The 21745-nt window shown below is 33.3% G+C and overlaps 2 protein-coding genes across 2 annotated transcripts in view; one reads left to right on the top strand and one right to left on the bottom strand.

The window, feature by feature from the left end:
- Positions 1-80: 80 nt before the first annotated feature.
- Positions 81-12308, bottom strand: LOC106071362 (rab9 effector protein with kelch motifs-like). The gene is made up of 5 exons (XM_056040330.1): positions 12198-12308; positions 10854-11129; positions 6963-7863; positions 5953-6180; positions 81-4869 (listed from the first exon to the last, which is right to left on the bottom strand). Exons 3-5 carry the CDS (start codon positions 7783-7785, stop codon positions 4673-4675), a joined length of 1248 nt encoding a protein of 415 aa, XP_055896305.1. The 5' UTR covers positions 7786-7863; positions 10854-11129; positions 12198-12308; the 3' UTR covers positions 81-4672.
- A 230-nt stretch (positions 12309-12538) lies between these two features.
- Positions 12539-21745, top strand: part of LOC106057287 (cilia- and flagella-associated protein 157-like) — a 30666-nt gene continuing 21459 nt past the window's right edge. The window contains exon 1 of the mRNA XM_056040322.1: positions 12539-12856. Coding sequence (XP_055896297.1) covers positions 12705-12856 — 152 coding nt within the window. The 5' untranslated portion in view covers positions 12539-12704. The remainder of the gene's footprint in view (positions 12857-21745) is intronic.

The raw sequence follows: 21745 nt of genomic DNA, 5'->3' as shown, positions 1-21745 counted from the left end.
TACAATACAGCAAAAGCATTAGGGGAAAAACTGGTGTGTATCAATAATAATTTATAACATAGAAATAACAACAAAGCGAATTGTGTTCTTGAAATTTATTGTTCATAAGCTCTAAGTGTAATGTATATATCAGTTGGAAACTTTAAAATAATTTGTGCACTGAATATACTTGAGCTGAATATGTATCAATCCAACAACAAGAGAACATTGCAAGATTTAGTTTGCTCTAAATAACATAACATAGTAGCAATGAATTCAAAACTATAAGTTATATATTGCAATGCGTGAAGCGCAAACATATTTAAATTTAAACATTGAATCCTATATGCTTCCATTTAAAAATAATTATCTACTTAACATGTAAAATGTTTTAAGAGAACCAGTTTGGTAATCTAGAAGAAAAGATTTTTAATCATTTAATTCTAAGTTTCCCAGCTTTAAATGCATTGCATTACATGACAGGTTTAAACAAACATAATTTTCACAGGATTTTTTTTTTTTTAACATTATTATGTGATAAATATAACCATTTTATTTTATTTAAAAAAGGGAAAATGTGGTACGGTAAATATTTAGAGCACTGACAATCATTACTGTTAGAGACTTGTTTTATTTTGCACAGCTTCTCGTCAATAAATGAATGTTACATTGATGAAAGTAGCAATGGTAGCCTATATAAATGATATATGTTTCTCACAAACAAAAAGTGTCAAGACTAAAACTGTTGAAATAATAAAATTTGAGATAACAAATAAACATTATTTTCCCCAATAATCCTAAATATTTTTCTTATACATGCAGAAAAAAAATTACTGGTAAATAAATTATTAAAACAAGAAAATATTTTTAAAATACTTTAAAAACCAAAGCTTATATTAAGCATAGTTGTATCAATTATTATGGATCAGTCATGTAATTAAATTTGTAATAGATCTTGACTAACAATAATAAATAAGTGCAATTAGAATAATTTTTAAATTTGAATGACCTGGATTCAAACTCAAGGGCTCTAGCCTCTTCAATCCAACACACAAACCACTGTACTAGAGAAGTGCTTATGAAAATAGAAAGTTTTATAGTTATGTATTGTTATTTTCAAACTTTAAAGCAAACTATTAAGGGCCTATTTCAACTTATACCACCACATCAGTCAAGAACAAATTTTTTCCCTTGTTCAATACCAAACAAAATAATAATTACCAATAGTTAATTAACTTTTTTTAAAAATTGATTCTTGTATACTCAGGTAAAAGAAATATAAAAGTGAAAAAATTTCAGCTTGATCCAAGATTGGGTGTGGGAGAAATAACCAAACAGACAGAGTGGATTCATATAAGCTTTGTAAAAAACAACAACAAAAAAAAACAACACTGGCTTAGATTTAGAGATGTTTTAAAGATACATCATTGCTGGGCTTTGTTTTCAATAAAATACTAAATACTCATCAATGCACTCTTGACCTAAGATTCTTGATGCACACTGTATGTAATGCACACAATACTTAATCATTCTCTATTTGTTTTAGAGCACAAACACTGACAATGAGATATGTATATATTATCAAGTACTGGTACACAGATGAAAGCTACTTCAATACCACACGAAACAGGCAAACTGTAGGCTATATCACAATATGTTATTAACACTTCAATTAACAACAAACATTCAAAGGCATAGACTTGTGGAACTTTGTAATCTTTTTTTTTTTTTTGACAGTGAAGTTTTTTGTGTGTTTGTTATTGCTTTTATCTAGCACATCTTTCATGCGTACAGCATACTGCTTAGTGCGGTGCCAATCCTTTTCGTGGATCAGTTGGAGAAGGTATCCGTGCTGCCTTTAGGCACTCAGTACAAACAACTCTCCTTGAGTCTGGATTTGAACTCGAGCCCCCTTGTTATTGTTAGGTAGTCAAGCAGTTTTGGCTATCCAGCCACACATTAAAGTGAATTTTCTGTCAACAAACAAAATAGATCACCAGTTTGCCCAGCACGTCTCACACTGCTTACCTCACACTGCTTACAATCTATGTTTGTAGACAAAATTTAGGCAACATTTGTTTGCTTAGCTACTTCCTAGATTTCACTAAGACTTAACTCTTTCTCTCCTAACTGACGATACTAGCGTTGATTCCACCAGAATCTGGTAAATAATTACGGAGAGAAAGAGTTAAGGGTTAGCTCTGCATATACTGGCTTATAAAGTAAACTGAAAGTTTAATTGAAAACATATCTACTTAAATGACAAGCCTAATCAGGAGATAGAATATAACAGCTTAGTTAACACAACTGGCAAGACTCATCATGAGCTTATTTAAACAAACAATGCAACAGTAACAATCAGCATTGATTAATAATGAATTCTAAAGACATTTAAAAAAAATTCTAGATTAAAAAATCTCTTGTTTCTCCTTAAGAATCTATAATTAAGTTTTAATAATTAAATAAACACAAATGGTATGCCACAAATAACGATCATCATGAAAGGAGAACAAAAGGCTCAATCCAAAAATGAGTAAGAGGTGAAGCATTGAATTAAATTCAGGTCATAGAAAAGGCGTAGCAAATATATTTGGCTACTACAAAACTAGTGGTTTGATAGCTAAGCCAACGTTCTGATAGAAAATATTAAATATGCATGCTGTTCAGACAAATATTGTGAAAACAAAAATATACACAAAATGTTTGCATAGTGAAGGCTACTGGGATGCAAAGAGATCAAACATATTTCTTTTTGTTTACTTTCTCAACTCAACTTCATATTAAACTGTTTAAGAAGAAAAAAAAATTACAATCAGCAACAACAGCACACATAAAATAGGATTTTTAGCCGAACCAAACTCACTCCAAAACCAATTCTGAAGCTTCAATTGCATGAACATATTCCTTCACAAATTTTCTTCCCCTTTAAAATACATAAGAAATAAAATTTCAATAATCAGTTAAAATGATAGACTAATAACCTAATACCGGTATACAAAACTAAAAATACATGTATTTAAAAAAAAAAAGCCATTTTTTAAACAAGTCTTTAAAAGTTTTTTTTTAATTAAATAAATAGAAAAAATTCATACAAAATTACATTTTTGATTCTATTGTATACAAGATAGATATACATACATGGGTGATAACATTTGACTTTATTCGGTTGCAAACAAGGTAAAAATATTGTTCTCAATTTCCTATTTGAAAAACTAACATATCAGAGTGATAACACACTGAAACAGCTGTTGTAGAAGTGTACATTAATATCAAAGAGTCCCTAAAAGAAATATCTCAGACTTAACTGTTCTATCCTGGGCAAGCTATGGAGAATTCAGAATAAGATCAGCTTTTCAGTATGTAAACACAACTCTGCTAGAGTTGGGTATCGAATCTTGAGCCCCCTTCATAGGTAGCCAAGCCAAGTTCAAGCATACTTAGCCTCTCGACCACGCTTCCCAATTTCAGAGTAAATGCTACAGAAAAATGCTACGATTGCAAAACCAGGAGAACAACTCAAATAAGTTTTTTTTTCTTTGATTTAGTAAGTAGACAAGAGCTGCTCTTCACTACTGTCTAATGACATAAGCTAAGAAAATTTGGATACAGCTTGAGACATATAATGTCTGAGTTGTACATCAACACTTTCAATAAGATGGCTTCTGAAAGGAACGAAGAACCTTAGTTAAGTGGATTGCAATATTATAACACAAGAGCTCAGTGGTGATGATATACCAAAGTTGTTTGAATACAAGATTTAGTTTACACACCATCTCTACTTTTAGCAATATTGATCTCACAATCAGAAATATTTCACTGTCAATGTTAAAAATGATTAAAAAAAGCGCTTTTCAAATTTCAAAACAATTTTTCTAACTTACTAGACCATGTACACTTAGATTTCTCAAAGGAGCAGTCTAGGTTAAATAATGTAGTGAATCTGGGAACACAAGCCAATCAAAATTATTAATAATAAAATATATAATAAAATACAGCTTGAATAATAAAAAGATTGATGTGAAGCGTCTAACATAATATAAAACTAAGGTATTACAAAATGTATTAGTATTGTGACTAATATTTATTTATTTAACATAATATAAAACTAAGGTATTACAAAATGTATTAGTATTGTGACTAATATTTATTAAGCCTGACAAAAAATGTATGTTTTTTTCACATAAAAAAAAAACAAAAAAACTTTTAACTTTATTGATCTTGGCAAGTAATGAACTGTTAATTTGTGCCAGCAATACAAAAAAAAAAAATTCAATTAGTTCCCAATATTCATCAATGCAGTCCATAAATCAGCAGAGCTAAACCTTCTTTTTTTTTCTACAACTAATGGTAAATCTTAACTCTGTATGGCTAGCACAAGAACCATTAGCCAGGCCAGAAGTAAAACTCAAATTGCTTAAAAATAACATCCTAACAGCCACCATAAGCTGAACTTTAAAAAAAAAAAAATCACAGAACTCTTTATATGTACAGAGGATGCCATGTATTAAATTAATAATCACTGAGATCTATGGAATTTCTGGAGACAAATTACTGTTTTTAAGCAACAACTAACAAGGTAAATGAAATAAAAAAAAAAAAAGGTTTGTAATTAGCAAACAAAAAATAAATATTTGAAAAAAAAATGTTAAAGATATTTTCCCGAAAAATAAGAAGTAAAAATAACAAAGTGTCTTCAAGTCAAACACAGAACCAGAGTATCATCGAATATCTCCCCTTCTGTATCCATTCCACCGTTGATCATTACGAGAGAGATCTCGACTGTCTCCTGAGAGCTAGTTGTACTGTCTCCTCTGTCAGAGTCATTCACCAAAGCACTGGGTTGTGCCCCATGGGTTACGTCTGCTTCTAGCGCATAAAGAGGTTCATCAGCTGAAAAAAAAATGTTATCAAATAAAAAGTAAATTAAAGTTCCCCTTTGAGACCTTGTGGTCTATAGGGCAGATGATGTAAAGGTCACAAGGATGTCATGTGGCCAGCCAGCACAAATAACAACCGCCTTTACTTTTCCCCAACTAATGTCAGGTAACCATTAGAGCTGAGTGGACTCTGAGGCACCTAATGATCCTGAAATTAAAAATCCCAGTCTTCACCAGGATTCGAACGAAGCCAAGGGCTTTACTGCTCAAACTTAACAAATATTAAGTTTTAAACGTCCTGGAGTCTTAGGTTCACATCTTGGCCAAGGAAGGAATTTTGAACTTGTGGATTTTAGGGACGCCCCTCAGTCCACCAAACTTATTGGTCATAGTGCTGGCCAAATGAAACCATCACCATAGAAACAGATGACCTTTACATCATCTGCCCTATAGATCACAACGTCTGAAAGAGATACTTTTTTTTTAAAGGTGCTAACTGTTGCAAAGTGTTGAAAAGTGACTTGCACTAATTGTGTGCTCCAAACTAGCTGAATGAGAGAAGAGGCCTCATGAATATGTATTTATTTAACCCAAAAACAATTTAGAGAGAGTGAAAGTAGACAGAGATTGGGCAAGGTGGACAACTATGAGGAGCAGAAATGACATAAATCTCTGATCAGCTGGTTTAGAGAGTAGGATAGAAAAAAAAAAGAGTGTGCAGAGTCAGTGTTCACAAGCAGAGTCAGTAGTCACATGCAGAGTCACTTGTCACATGCAGAGTCACTTGTCACATGAAGAGTCAACTTCACACTTGTGAAGTTGAACAAAATAGGACAAAACTTAGCTGACTAATATTGAGCATTTCTTCATATTAAAAGTCAGCTTTATAAAGAATCTCAATAACTTGCACTACCCCAACAAACATTTACCAGTACTAGTGTCTGATAAAGAATCTGGAGAACTTTCACAGAGCCAAACTATGCAGCTAGTATAATAAAAATTCAAAATTTACCAGTACTGGTGTCTGATAAAGAATCTGAAGAACTTTCACAGAGCCAAACTATGCAGCTAGTATAATAAAAAATTCAAAATTTACCAGTACTAGTGTCTGATAAAGAATCTCGAGAACTTGCACTGCCAGGTTTAAGTTCTCTCTCCAGTATTTGCTTGGCCTGGACACTGGTCTTTGAAAGTTCTGCTGGAGTGTCTGATTCGGTCTGGCAGCTATGAAGTGGAACTTTCAGTTTGATGAGACACATTGCAAAATCTAAACGATTCGGTGGTGCAGGACTTTCATAGTCTAGCTTAGTCCAAGTGTTTTTCTCTACAATTAACATGTAAAAAAACCAACACAATTTAAAAATCCAGTTGCAATAAACTAAGATGTGCATTAAATAACAGATATTATATTTTTTTTAAAATTCTGATGAGTACCTTTAGGGTTGAACATAACAGACAAATTCAAATCTTACATTAATAACATTGGTTGTTCTTAAGTACAAATTGTAAAAAAAGTTATGAAATCATAGGAGGCACCAGCACATACTTTTGTAAGACCTCACTGATGTGGCAGACAATATGAAGTTTAAAAAAAAAAGGTTATCTGCTCAGAGATGTTAAAGATTAATTCAATGTCTATCTAATAAAATTTTGTAAGAAAAATTTAATTTAAAAAAAAAAATGTTTTGTAATATGTTTAAGATTTAAAATTAACTTGTTTTATTAATAAAATATATTTTTTAGAAATTTTCTTCAAAAATGAAATTATTGTAACTTTAAGGAAATTTTGATTGAAGACCATAATTACTCTTATAAGTTTATTATCTCATTTCCCAATATTACTATAGCAATATCTGTGTTGCTAGGTCAATTTGTTTTTTGTGGACATCAGGGAGTTTATTTGTTTTTTTTCCTATTTGAGCATCAACAAATGCTCTGCTCAAGCTAAATTTCAAATTTAAAAAATCCTTTTAGTCTCCTTAAGTAATCAAACTCGAGAGATCTATCTAATCGTCATATCTTTTTAAACTTAAAAGCACATTACGCTCTAATGTAAGAAAATGTTCCTATTATAGGTATAAAAATGAAAGAATGAAATAAACTTACCAGTATTTAACTTGTAGCAGTCATTAAGTGCTCCTGCTTTGTTCATTCCGCCAAATATAATGATCTCATCCCCAAACAGAATGGCTTCATGAGCAGCTCGAGCAGGTGGGAATGTTTTCTTCTTCTTCACACAAGACCACAAGCAGCGCTCTAGATCTAGAACATAAAGGTCATCATAGAAAGTGGAGCCAGCCATCCCACCATGCAGGTAAATTTTGTTTTTGATGGCCACCATGATGTGACCGTGGCGAGGCTTCGGAGACTCACCCTGTGGGGCAAGAGTAGACCAGGTCATTGAAACGGTGTCCAAACAGTGTACTCTGCGATCACCAACAGGGTCTTGTCCACTGTGTCCCCCACTGTAAAAATATACTTTGGCGCCAATCACAACTGAGCTACGATGAGTCCGCGGAGAAGGGGCTGTCCCAGCCACTTTCACATCTGTCCAAGCTCCTGTAGCCAGATCCAGTTTCTGGACGTCATTCAAACTTCCAGACTGCGTGGCACCACCAAAAACAAACAACTGGCCAGGAAGGTTGTCCACACAGAAAGCAGAGTGCTCATATCTCCCACGAAAACCAGGCGCTTCCAAAGTATCCCAAGATTTAGTCTTTAAATCGAGAACATTGACTTCACTAAAAATCTGGCTAGGGTTGGCGCCTCCAATGACAAAAACCCTATCACTTTCATTGGTGTGTACAGCAGGAACAAATGTAGCAGAATGACCAACTCTCATTGAAGGAGTCTCTCCAGTCATCAGTAATATGTACCACCAATATGGGGCTGGTCGAACATTACTGTCTAAAAAGGGATGAAGCTCCATCGCAATAGTCAACAAGAGAAATGATTTAATAAAAAGAAGGAATGCTTTGAAATATACAGTCTTTCACAAGAGTTTTTTCTGAAAAAAGAAAAAAAATTTTTTTAATAGGCTTAAATTAGCTGAAGTAAAATATATATATTATACAATCTTTACAATATCTATCTATCTCTATTCAGTAGAGTCCTGAAAGCTGACTAATTTGTGCAGAAGGGTGGATGAGTTTGGGAAAATGAAAAGTTATCAGGAATCGAGATAAAAAAGAAAAATCTGGGATTGCACGTATTGTTTAAGAGAGAGAATAAACTGCCTGATTACTTTTACACAAAAGAAAGTATGTGCTTTTTGAAAGCATAGAGCCTTTACTTAATAAAAATTAACTAATACAGTACAGAGTGTGCAATAATTCACCTGATACGAAAAATTGTTTTTAACTGCCAAAAATAGACTATGTATATTTGTATAAATAGCATATGGTCCTTTGTCTTTCCATATTATTTTAATTTTTTAAAGTGCTGCTGTGGACTGTGCTATTCGGGCCAGTAGTTCAGGTTTCGTTCCCTCATCTGAGACAATAGCTCCAAGGTGTTTAAGGGCACCATTTCATCTCTGCTTTAGCACATCCGCTCTTTTCAGAAAGTCGAGTAAGTTGACATATTTCTGCATCATCATGTTACAAAAATTAATTTTTCTTGTGATCAAAGAGTTTTTTCAGGAACAAGCAAGTGACTAGTCTTAATTACTTTACAGACCCTCAAAACTGACCAAAGTTTATTTTCTTTGCGATCTGGGTGAGACCTTGAACATCATTGTTGAAAAATAAAAATGGAGAAAAAAAAAATAGACCAGTATGGGAATTGAACCAATGACATCTGCATTATTAGTAACACTCTACCAACTGAAATTGTGCAGAATTTTAGCTTAAAATAATCAATTCACATTTTTTTTTACCAACTTCCACATTCCACCATCCGTCCATGAAAAATGTGAGCTAATAGTAGGAATGAAAAACAAAAAAGGATATCAGAATGTTTTTGGAGACTAATTAAAAACTTGAACGAGTCTGTGTGCTGGGTTTTTCCTGCCTTGCCAGGGCTAAGTTTTTTTATCCAGACTCATAATGGCCTTAGAATTGTACAGAAGTTTAACAAATGTGATTTTTAGCTGTACTGTAAATACTGTACTTTGGCTGGCCAATGTGGTATTTATTTTATTGTAAATATTACTTATCGATTCAACATTACAAAATTAAAGCATATATGCAAAAAAAGATAATTATAGCAAGGTACTTTTTTTAAATTCCAATTATTCTAGAAACATTTCCAATTTCACACGAGTGACATTGTAGCTCATCATGAAGATTTTAGACTTTTTTTACCAAATTAAATACTTCAGTACCACTCTAAAGCCATTATCACAAATAAAAACATAATGAAGCTAGAACTAAACATGCAAGACCAGGTTAACAAGCTTTGACTATCACACACTTAATTGCTTGAGAAAAAAAAAATAGACCAGTATGGGAATTGAACCAATGACATCTGCATTATTAGTAACACTCTACCAACTGAAATTGTGCAGAATTTTAGCTTAAAATAATCGATTCACATTTTTTTTTACCAACTTCCACATTCCACCATCCGTCCATGAAAAATGTGAGCTAATAGTAGGAATGAAAAACAAAAAAGGATATCAGAATGTTTTTGGAGACTAATTAAAAACTTGAACGAGTCTGTGTGCTGGGTTTTTCCTGCCTTGCCAGGGCTAAGTTTTTTTATCCAGACTCAAAGGTTATCTAGAGCCAAGTTTTCAGGACTCTTACTGTATATATGTAAAGCAGAAGTAAAGATGCAGACAATCTCTAGCTATGCAAACATTTAAAACAACAAAGGAGAAATGTATTTATGTTACCAGCATTCTATAAAATGCCTAAAAATTCCAGGTAAAGTGAGAAATGATTTCTATATTTCCTACTTTGCCTAGGAAATGTATAGGGTTCCTGAGCCTAAGCACTCTATAGAATGACTAGAAATGCTTCAGGCAATGTGTGAAATTTAGATAAATTTCCTGGAATAATATTTATTCCTAGTGCCTAGGCAAAATAAGAAATGATCATTTCATACTTTGCCAAAAAATGCCAGGCCGAATGCCTAGGCATTCTATAGAATGCCTGCATTTCGCAATTTGCCGGTAACATATATATATAAACAAATAATACTTTGTAAAAAAACTACTAAGTATATGAAGAAACTCAATAATAAACAATATATACAGAATAAATGACAAACTAGCATTGAGTGAGAAGAAAATAAATCTTTAAAAAAATTGGAATAATGGCCTTAGAATTGTACAGAAGTTTAACAAATGTGATTTTTAGCTGTACTGTAAATACTGTACTTTGGCTGGCCAATGTGGTATTTATTTTATTGTAAATATTACTTATCGATTCAACATTACAAAATTAAAGCATATATGCAAAAAAAGATAATTATAGCAAGGTACTTTTTTAAAATTCCAATTATTCTAGAAACATTTCCAATTTCACACGAGTGACATTGTAGCTCATCATGAAGATTTTAGACTTTTTTTACCAAATTAAATACTTCAGTAGCACTCTAAAGCCATTATCACAAATATAAACATAATGAAGCTAGAACTAAACATGCAAGACCAGGTTAACAAGCTTTGACTATCACACACTTAATTGCTTGACTTAATAAATAGAATTGGATCAAATCATAAACTTTAGCAATGACACAAAATATCATTTGCTTAAAGTCTATTTAAAAACAATCAAACTTTGATGCGTATTGCTTAAAAAAAAGGTGAAAATCGAACAAATACATTATTTAACTCTTAAAATTGTAAATATTAATCATCTTTTTTTTTTTTGCAAATGAATAAAAAAAAATTATATTGAGTAAATGTGAAAATTTTATCTACAGCTATAGAAACTAAGCTTGGGTAAAATTAATATTTAATATTTCAAAATACTAGGATGAAACAAAAATTTAAGCAGCCACATCTTGTTTTAACCTGGTATATTTTTTTTTCTAAGTTATCACGCAGACCTTGCTTGTAGGCGTTTTGTGCTCAGGTGACCTTACTGCACTGCGGTCACTTCGAACAGCTACGATGCCCCCTTGTTGTGATCTCAACTGCGAGCCAGCAAGTGATCCATTTAAACTGCCCTGGGGCCTGCCTTTTGGTTTGTTTTTTTGTATTTGATGAAATATAATGTAAGAAGTGTCTTCATAGCGCTGATGGACAGCATACGTTGAGTCTTGGTAAGGTGGTATGTGGTTCATTTGGAAAAACTGTGCAGATTGGAGTTTCATCAAAGCCTCCTAATAAATATATACATATAAATATATATAAAAGAGAGTTGACACATTTTCAAAGAAAAGACTAGATTCTAATTGCCATACACGTGCCACAGTGATAGTTCAAAATTTAGGCAAAGTCAATGCCATAAATAGATTTAGCAATGGCAGGGGAGAGCGTCCTTAATATAAATTATATTGAAAGGGGGGGGGGGGGAAACTCCGCCAAGTCACTGGTTTTCCTGGCTAGCTCAGCCAACTCATTCCATGCTCTAATAGCGCTAGGGAAGAAGGAGCTTTTGAAGGATTTGTCCTAGCATATGGAATGAGGAATGTGCCTTTATCTTTGTGTCTTTCTGAGTATTTTATTAAATTTTGTTTTTGCATTTGAAGATTATGGTTCAGTGTTTTATGTATAATTGCTACTTTACTTTTAAGAAGTTTGTAATACTAGAATCTAGTATTACTAGATTTACTACTTAGTACTTAAGTACTATATTTACTAGGTCTAGAATCTACACTATTAGTACTAGTGTAGAGAATATCATCTTGTCTTAGACTATAGATATCTTAAAATTTAGATTACTTTAGAAGTATCTTACTTTTCTTAGAGTTTAGAGTAATTAGAGTCTTCCACTTAGTCATCTATCTTTTCTAGAATCTAGACATTCTAGATATAGATCTAGAATTTAATTATTTTTTAATCTAGATTAGAATAGACATAGATTATTAATTTTTAATCCCAGAAGTCAGAAGAGACTGATTCACTGAAATCACTGTGATTCAGTATAGTGTATAGAATAGATTTAAGACTAAGTGTTCAATGATGAGTTACTCTTGACTACTGTAGAATCTAGAGTCTAGATCTAGACTCTAGTAATGACTATCTATAAAAGTCTATTTTAGTATTTAGTTTTTTCAAATAATCTATTTTAGAGTCTATTTTAAAGTATTTTAATTTTGGATAATTTTCATTTTCTAGATTATTTAAACAGGTCAAGAATCTATATTAGATCTAGATAATTAGTAGCCTCATTAAGAGTTCTAGATCTAACATAACTAGATTCTAGATGTAGTGCTGAATAAAATTACGTTTTGCTGTCTGGACTGTCAATTTTTTTAGCTTCTGAATCAGTTAAATTGTCCATTAGGCAAGTAAATAATGGAATCATAGGAAGCGAAACAGGAAACGGAGTACTGCTGCGTTTAAAAATATGAACTATAAACTATATGACTTATTAGATCATCTAGATCTAGATCTCAAGATTAGATCTAGACCTATAGATTTAGTTTGCAGAAGAAAAAAAATCGATCAAATAAATCTAGTCTAAATCACACTAGAATTTTAAGTATTTGTTTAGATCTATAGACTATGCCGTAGATCTATTTCACAGAAACACTTGAAAAGTCAGATCAGCTTTTAAGTTTTATATTTTAACGTTGCCAGGATACAAGACCTGTAAGCAAGATGGCGAACTAAATATTTTGAAATCGCCTCTTTAAAAAACTGGGTCTAAATTTTTAAGATAAAAAATTACTGTGTTGTATTCTTTTATTTTCATTAAATCGTATTTAAGAAATTTTTAAGATATTAATAATATGCCTCCTAAAAAGAAAAGTAGCGGCAAAAAAGGAAAGAAAAAGGGAAGTGGCAAAAAGCAGGTGCCCCCCAAAACAGTACCTAAAGTTGAAGAAGAAACCAAAGAGTTTTTTCTTGTTCAGATTAAAGATTTAGAAAATAGACTTTCAAGGTAAGTTGTAGAACAATATCTAGCTATATTATACTGCTAACAAAGTGAATGATCTTTTTTTGATAGGTACTTCTCAACATATGGAGCACAGACGTTTATTAAATTGTTATATCATTTATTCAGTTATCATATAATTAATATATTTCTCTAGATTTGACTATTATAGATCTAGATTTATATGTGTTTGTAAAAATATTTGTTTATAAAATGTTTGTTTGTAAAAATGTATTACATATTTTGGATGTTCTTTCAGAGTTGAAGATAATCTATTTCCTAGTCCAATATGTAGCCTACCTCCAGCAGGGGATGGGAGGGGCAGGGTATGAACCCAAGACCATAGAGCATGCATGGGCTACTGCTGCAGTATTACTGCACGGCCAGGCAGCCATTATTAATAGTATTAGTATAATTTATAATTTTTATTGCTTTTTTAAAACTATACTTATCATTTTATTTCTCATAGCTCATATAATGAAATATAATGCTTAAGCTTTACAAAGGGATGTTTCTAATTGTAAGGGGCATTAATCTAGATAACAAATTGGAATAAAGTGTGTCATGCCATGATATATATATATCCTAACCCTAACCCTATATATTATATATATTCACATTAAGTAATAATTAATATACATTTGATTCTAAATTTAATTAGGAAAGTAAGATCGTTAATTTATCAAATTTATATTAGCCGTCCTAATAATATTCATTATATAGTATACATATTTTATCAGTCCTCAAGGATGATTTGAGATTATAATAGTATGTAAGCTTGTATGTAGGCCCTATATGTTAATTTTGATTGCTCACTTTGTGGTTCTTCATTGACAAGGAAAGAAAAGGTATTAAATGTTTTTTTTTTAATCTTTTAATGTTTTCAGATGTTGTTTTTTTTAGTTAATGAGCATTCATTTTTAGATTTAATTTTAAAGAGCCTTAAAAAAATATATGCCTTCTATGGGGTAGCCTACATAAGTTTCAGAGAAATACAAAATGTTTTTTTTTAGCAGAAAATCTCTGTTCTATACCATCCTATCCAGATAGCTTCAATATACTGTTGTTGTTTTTTTGTTGTGAGGCCACAGTGTGTGTTCTTCTTGCTGACCTTGATTTCTTTCTTGCTTACGTTATCAAAATAAGGGAGACAATTTTTAAGGATTTATTTTTAACCCAAAAGTTTTAGTCTTTAATGATTGTAATGTTATAAATATACTTTTATAGCATTGACATAATCTATAATTATTATTTAGTATCCATTGATGATAAAAATTCGATATTCTTCCAGTATGACTTGTTCAATATTATCACTTTCAAATGCTAGTCGATGTTCATGCCATTATTTTCTGTCATATATTCACAATTTCCTTATTACTTACATTACAGCCTCCTTCTCAATGCTGGCGTTTCAGGGAGTACTCATTTTTATTTTACTATCAATCGACTTGCTTAAATTTTAAAATTTTACATAGCCCTTTGACTTTAATTAAAAAGAAAAGGAAACCAGAGTTCAGACAATAAAAACACCTTACAATGACTACCATGTACTTGTATGTGATTCTCTTGTCTTGTGCTGACATCCATTTGGTGTATGTGGTAAATCTGGTGTGTGCTCTATAAATTACAGTATACATTACATTACATGTATGAGTGTGTCAAACATCTTTCATCAAGCTATGCTAATTACAAGGTCCAAGTACAAACAATCTGATTGGTTAAAAAAAAAAAAAACAAGCACAGCATATAGAAAATTTAACAAAAATTGATTTTAAATATAAATAAATACGAGTGTGTCAGAGACTAATCCAGTCAGCAATCAGGATTGTTAAAGTTTCAACTATTGTATACACCTTGTTTAAGTAGATGAAATCTTTCATTACACCTTGTTTAAGTAGATGAAATCTTTCATTAAGTCAATTTCCTTTTTGAATATGTGTGTGTGGCAGAAATAGAACTACAGTTACACACATGGACGCCTAAGGGGACGGGGTGCAAGGGGGTATTCATGCACCCTTGGATTCTAAGTAGCCGAATTCTAGCAAATTTTTGCACCACCAAATCAATTAAACCCTTCTAAGTTGCAAATAATTAAGCAGTGTTTCAACTGAAGTACAGTTGTAAGGATAAGTTATTAATATAAGAGGCTAATGACAGAGGATATAAGAAAGATCTTCACAGGCCATCTTCCGAGTCAAACCAGCGATTTGGATCAACACAGCACCAAAATTCTAGCATCATCATCATGAATAAACTGCATTTACTGGGTCTGTTGGTACCCCATTTACTACTGCAACTTTGGAGCATCGAGAAACTGCATACCGAAAAGCTGATTTAGGACCTTTACATTAAAACAGACAGAACTTAATTTTGTTGTCAATTACCTGAATAACATTTCTGATATACGTAATCATGTCTGTGTCATCGAGAAGATTTTTTTTTTCCATGACCGTCCCAAGCGACGAGTGTTGGTACCAAATTTATTTCTTTTGAATGAGACACGATGGGCTGAGAAGTACAAATCCATTCGCGTTTTCAGTCACAACTTTGAGATGATCTTTGACTGTTTGGCGAATCTTGAAATAATTTCTGCAGGTCTAACCAAACGAATTACACACCTGTTACACAGTACCTGCTTCTCACTTGTTTCTGATTTGTCTTTTCATTGTTGCCATTTACTCTTTACGTTCTTAAACCAGTTGCCCAGATGTTGCAGTCTGTCCATTTTTTTTTAACATAGTGGCCGCTCAACAGCACATCAGCAGTCTCATTGAAATGATAAAAAAAAATATGACCATACTGAGGAACACTTCAGAGAGGACATCATGAGTAAGGCGAGACCGCTGGCAGAGAAATTTGGTATAGAGATGGCGCTGCCGAAGATTAGCAGCAAAGAACACTCCAAGAAAACGCCACACGCTTGGGTTTTGAGAGCTATTACAGAAAACATTTCGTGTCTTGGTTTGTTATTTTCTTCATTAACGTCTCGTTTTCTAGCAATAATAATGTTCAGTTCAATCTGTTTTGTCTGCATCCTAAAAAGATGTAAGAGCTGAAACTTGAAGAATTCAGAAGTCTGCTTGCTGTCAGAAATGCACAGTATTGTATCTGTTACCACAGTACCGGTATTGTATCTGTCCCCACAGTACCGGTATCGCATCTGTCCCCACAGTACCGGTATTGTATCTGTCCCCACAGTACCGGTATCGTATCTGTCCCCACAGTTCCGGTATCGTATCTGTCCCCACGATACCGGTATCGTATCTGTCCCCACAGATCCGGTATTGTATCTGTCCCCACAGTACCGATATCGTATATGTCACCTCAGTACCGGTATCTTATACGTCACCACAGTACCGGTATCGACAATTTCGAATGCAAGACGATGAACCGGTTCAATTACTGGTATTCACAATCACAGGTTGCAGGCGTTGCCACGTTAGAGACTGTTGACTGAAACACTGAGATTTTTTTCGGCTGTTAAAGAAGCGATTTTGATCGGGCTAACTTTATTGGCCACTACGATCTTTCAGTACAAACGACAAATCAAAACCTGGTTACGGTCAACAACGCCAGCTTGTCCATCAAGACTTTTAGCACTGTGCATGATAGGCATTTGTCGCCAGCTTGTCCATCAAGACTTTTAGCACTGTGCATGATAGGCATTTGTCGCCAGCTTGTCCATCAAGACTTTTAGCACTGTGCGTAATAAGCGTTTATCACCAACTTGTCCATCAATAATTTTAGCACTGTGCATGATAAGCGTTTATCGCCAACTTGTCCATCAATACTTTAAGCACTGTGCATGATAAGCGTTTATCACCAACTTGTCCATCAATACTTTTAGCACTTTGCATGATAAGCGTTTATCGCCAACTTGTCCATCAATACTTTTAGCACTGTGCATAATAAGCGTTTATCACCAACTTGTCCATCAATACTTTTAGCACTGTGCATGATAAGCGTTTATCGCCAACTTGTCCACCGCGACGAGAAGCGATTTATCAGTAAAGATATTCACAGTTTCGGCAGCCACAGTCGAAGTATGCAGTTTTTATTTGATCGACCAAAGTGAGGCACGGGCCACATGGATAAACTTAACAAAGTGTATAGTAAATAGCTTGTTCACTTGGTCAGCTGTATTTTTTCCATTTCATGAAACAAGCATTTACAGTATACCTTACATCCCCTCCCTTGTAAAAAAATCCTGCTGTCGCCCCTGATTACACATCTACTAATATGTTCATGCATTGATATCGCTGATGAGCACTTTTGTTATCTAGAGAGTCAAGGGTTTGGATCACCGTTTTGGTGCCTCATAATGCTGAAGGAACGCTTGTAATTTATAAGATAAGAAGACTTTTTTTTTAGGCCATTTCCTTCTGCCAAGGCTCTTTTTTTTTCTGTCAGCTAATTCCACGCTAGTTCTTACACATCTACACACAATATAGACCCTCATATCAGTGCGTGTTTGTTTAATTGCATGAATGCACGACACTGTACGAATAATCAAAAATACAAGGCTGAAATGATGCTATTCTTAATTTTTATGGCATGTTGGATCTCGTTGGTAACCACACAAGATCTGTTGACCGTCTGTCTCCTTTCCTTTCTGTCTTTTGCCTTGGATAGAATATCTTTCAATGACAGGCCCGTCCAATGTTTTTTGTTGCCTTCCCATCTTTTTCCTGGTACTCTTCCCTGAAGGAAGGTCTTTGTGAGGTCAGGGCTCGCAAAGTGTGTTTACACTTATGTAACAGATGCTATTTTTTAAAAAAGAAACGATGCATATATTTAATAAGCAAAATATAAAATCATTTAAAAAAAGCTTATTTAAAGGGAAAGAACTCCGTCCTTAAAGCTATATCTACTAATAATGTACTAGTTATTTCCTTTATTCGATATCAAACAAAATAATCAATCACCTAGGCCTATAAATATATGACTAATTGAATATTTTTGTTTATTGATTCATGTTTTTGTTAATAATTGTTTAAAGTATCATATTGATGGGAGAATGCGTGATGGAGAAATAGCGTTAACGATTATTTAAGGGAACTAAACCCTAAAAATTTAGTGATATCCGTGAATACTGAAGGATTAGTTTCCATTGTTGTTGTTAGACAAAATAATGAATTACCAGTACGGTAATTAATTGTCTAACTGGTTAATTTTTTTTTCATGTCTTGTCTATATCCATGAATAATTGTGCGAAGTTTCAGCTTGATTTGAGAATGGGTGTGGGAGAAATAGCGTGTAGGCTACACACTTTTTACTAAACAGACAGGCAGTGCGAGTAGTAAAAAGGGAACGATAGCAGATGAAGAGGCAGACCTTAATACCGAGAGCTTTTTAGAGTCCACAGTTACGCTGGGCAGGGCACGTATCCCGTATGGGGGGCGAACATATGCTTAAGGCAATATTTTATAGTGAGCTGAAGGCTGGTCGGCGTAACGGAAACGCCTCTTTAGAATACTAACGCAATGTTTTAAAGTCTCTTTGAAAAAAATGCGCCATTTTAATTTGTTACACAGTGCATGTTTTAACCTATAACGTTGAAATTTTGCGTCACTTGATGTTTCGTACTAAAGACTTAATGAATAGCAATATTTAATGTCTGAACGTACTCATTTGAGAGGTTACACTGCAAAGACTTTCGTCCAAGCCAATAATAGCTCAATACTTTTAGTCAATGTAAACGACTCGACGTGAGCTGCGGTTTTCTTGACTGTAGTCTATCTTATGAAATAGCCTACAGACGTTAGCCTACTTTAAAAAAAAAGATGATGATTACGTCCTACGCCTGTATGGGGGCTTACGAGACTTTCTTTTCTAATCGCCGTGTAGGCCTACATTGACATTTAGAACTAAAAGAACACGAAAGCAACTTTTCGAATTGGAAGTCTTTAGCCGATCCAAAACAAGTAGATCTAAAAAGTGTAGATGAATTCGTTTCTACAGTGAAGAATGCAGGAAAACGCTTTTGGCGTCGGGGCTTTGCCTCGAACCCCACTGACGAGGCTCACAGCGCTCCCCCAGACCCCCAAGGTATCAAGAGAATATATATATACTGTACGCACGTTTATGTATAGGGTTAAGGTTTACTGGGCGTTAGGGTTAGGGTTTGGAAAAAAAATCGCCCCCCCCCACTCCAACGTTCTGGATCCGCTAGTGTTTGCTCACCTATACCATAAATTTCGGTAAAGAGCAACTACAATATAATACTCTTTGTGCACTATAGAACTCAATCTCTGAGCTCTTTATTTTTTCTAGTACAACCATTGTTTCTTGGAGTGTTTCCTAGGCAACTGAAACAATGTTAAACGCATTTGTAGTGGAAAAAACTTTAATACACCGCAAATGTAGTCTATCCTCCTATGAGTGACATGTTAATATATACTATTCTAAGATATATATATATCTTTCTATATATATTACTCTGTGAATATGTGTCTGAATAGACACGAATTCACAATTTTTTTATTTTGACATAAAATATAAACATACTGGCAAAAGCACAATAAGCACATATCTGTTTATACTTCTTACATTAAATATTTATGCATCCTCTCTTTTCAAAATCATGGTAACTACTTATGACTTTAAGAAAATGGTGTCTACTGATTTCTAACCATGGGGTTAACTCTCAGAACGAGATTTCCTGCCCATAATGCTCGATTAGGTTTCACTTTCACGTGAAACATAACAAAAAGTTATATACTTCGTGATTGCCACTAACTCATGTCACAAACAATAATGTGACAGGGAGTCTACAATTTTTCCCACTAACTACAGGTTGAACATATTCTAGGGCACAATAAGCGTCTTCCGAAGGAATAGGGGCCTAAATGGTCAGAATGTAATAAAGATTAATTATGTACATACATACATACATACATACATATATATATGCATGCATACATACATAGATGTATATTTTTTTCAAGGGGGGAGCGAAAAAATCCCCCCAACTCCCCCCCCCTCCCAAAAAAAAATCCTGGCTACGCCCATGAAAAGAATATTAAAAATAGCGTATTTCTTTTTTTTCTTATATGTAGCACATGTCCATACTGACCCACCATAAAGTTTTAATAAATTTTGCCCCAGAAATGCAATTAATGTTAATTGTGTATTGTAGACTGTAAAATAGCATATTTAGATTCAAAAATAAAAGATGTTTTCTTTGAAGTCCGATCCAGTAGGCCCTATTTATTTGAAGTGCCTTACTGCTACGTCTGTGTGGGTGGGTTAGAAAAAAACCCAAAGAATCATACATAACACTTAAAAAGCTGTTACAGGAAAGCCTAGTGAATAGGATTAAGTGGGGGAGAGTTCTTGGGGTGACAGAATTCAAGGACACATTCATAAACCTACACAGTAAACATATCCCACCAAAAGCTAGAGAGATTAGTTATAGACTTATCTTTGGGATGACCCCTATGGTTAGAAGACGGGCAAATGACCGTGAATGTATATTATGCCACCTTGAAAATGCTGATAACGAAAAACACATGTATTTGGAATGTCCATTATTCCTTCAAGTTAGAAGTACTGTAATGGACCTATTGGAAGCAAACTGTGGCAATTATGTAAATGTTAACTTGTCTATTATTTTAAACAAGCTGCCAAAACTAAAAAATAAAATGATACATAACTTTAACTTGATTATTGTTTCCGAATACAGGAATCTTGTTTGGGCTACCTGGCTCAAATGTCTACATAATAATAAGGTGTTTGATCCTAATCACTTGGAATTAACGTTTAGAAAAATAATGGACTTTAGGGTAGAGAATTATCTAGTTTGATTTTCATATACCTGTATAATGCTCATGTAGTTTTTCAGAAATAGGGTGTTGGGGGTCAGGGATATCTGATATTGTGTTGATTGTTCTGGAGTAGAGTATACTTGTATCATTTTTCTGTCTTTAGGGGGTTCATTGGCTAGGAAGTATGTCTTTGATATTAAATAATATTTCTATTACTGTTATTATATTTTTAGGTTAATCACTTTTCAATTGTTTATGATTTAATACTTGTGAATTATGGTAACTTACAAATAAAAATATATTAATAAAAAAAAAAAAAAAAAAAAAAAAAAAAAAAAAAAAAAAAAGCCCACAAAAGAGGCAAGATGGCCCATAAAAGAGGCATATAAAGCCCAAAAAAGAGGCAAAGAAAAGAGGCATAAAGCCCAAGGATTCCTATGATGATAAAGCTAAAACTGAATAGCGCAAATTCTGAGGTTTCCTTTAAAAAAAAAAAAATAAATAAATAAATAAAAGAAAAAAAAAAATTATGTTGAGATGTAAAAATGGAAAGCTGAAAATAAAAGGTTTTGAAGACATCCATATGCAACCACCGTCACTTCGTACAAATACAATATATGCACGTAATATTCACTTAATACGTAATAAATGGAGTTCCTAATATGTCTTCCCTCTTAAAAAAAAAAAAAAAAAAAAAATATCAATGCTTGCATACATTGAGAAATAGGGGCTTTACGCCGTAGAAGAGAATTACTTAAAATAAAATATAGAAAAATAATATAATTTATGGTGGAACTTTCTTAAATAGAACTATAAATTTTCCCTCATTTAAATCTAACTAGTTATTCCATAAGAGTTTCAAGAGATTTCTCATATCTTCCCTCATTCAAATCTAACTAGTTACTGAACTAAGGTTTTCAAGAGATTTTTCATCTTTTTTTGCCAAAGTAGTCTGTTTATCTAATGCAGAAGTTATGTTGTTGAAATCCCCCCCCCCCCTATGATTAGCGTATCCTCTCTATAATTATTGTTTAGTATATCGATTAGATTTTCATAAAAACCCTGTTTTTCCGCGCTCTTTGCTGGTGCGTAGATGTTTGCAAGTGTAAGGAGTGTCCCGGTACTTGTC

Source organism: Biomphalaria glabrata, chromosome 9, assembly GCF_947242115.1.
Source record: "Biomphalaria glabrata chromosome 9, xgBioGlab47.1, whole genome shotgun sequence".
In the NCBI taxonomy this organism is placed as follows: domain Eukaryota; kingdom Metazoa; phylum Mollusca; class Gastropoda; family Planorbidae; genus Biomphalaria; species Biomphalaria glabrata.
This window is presented reverse-complemented; position numbering and strand designations above follow the sequence as displayed.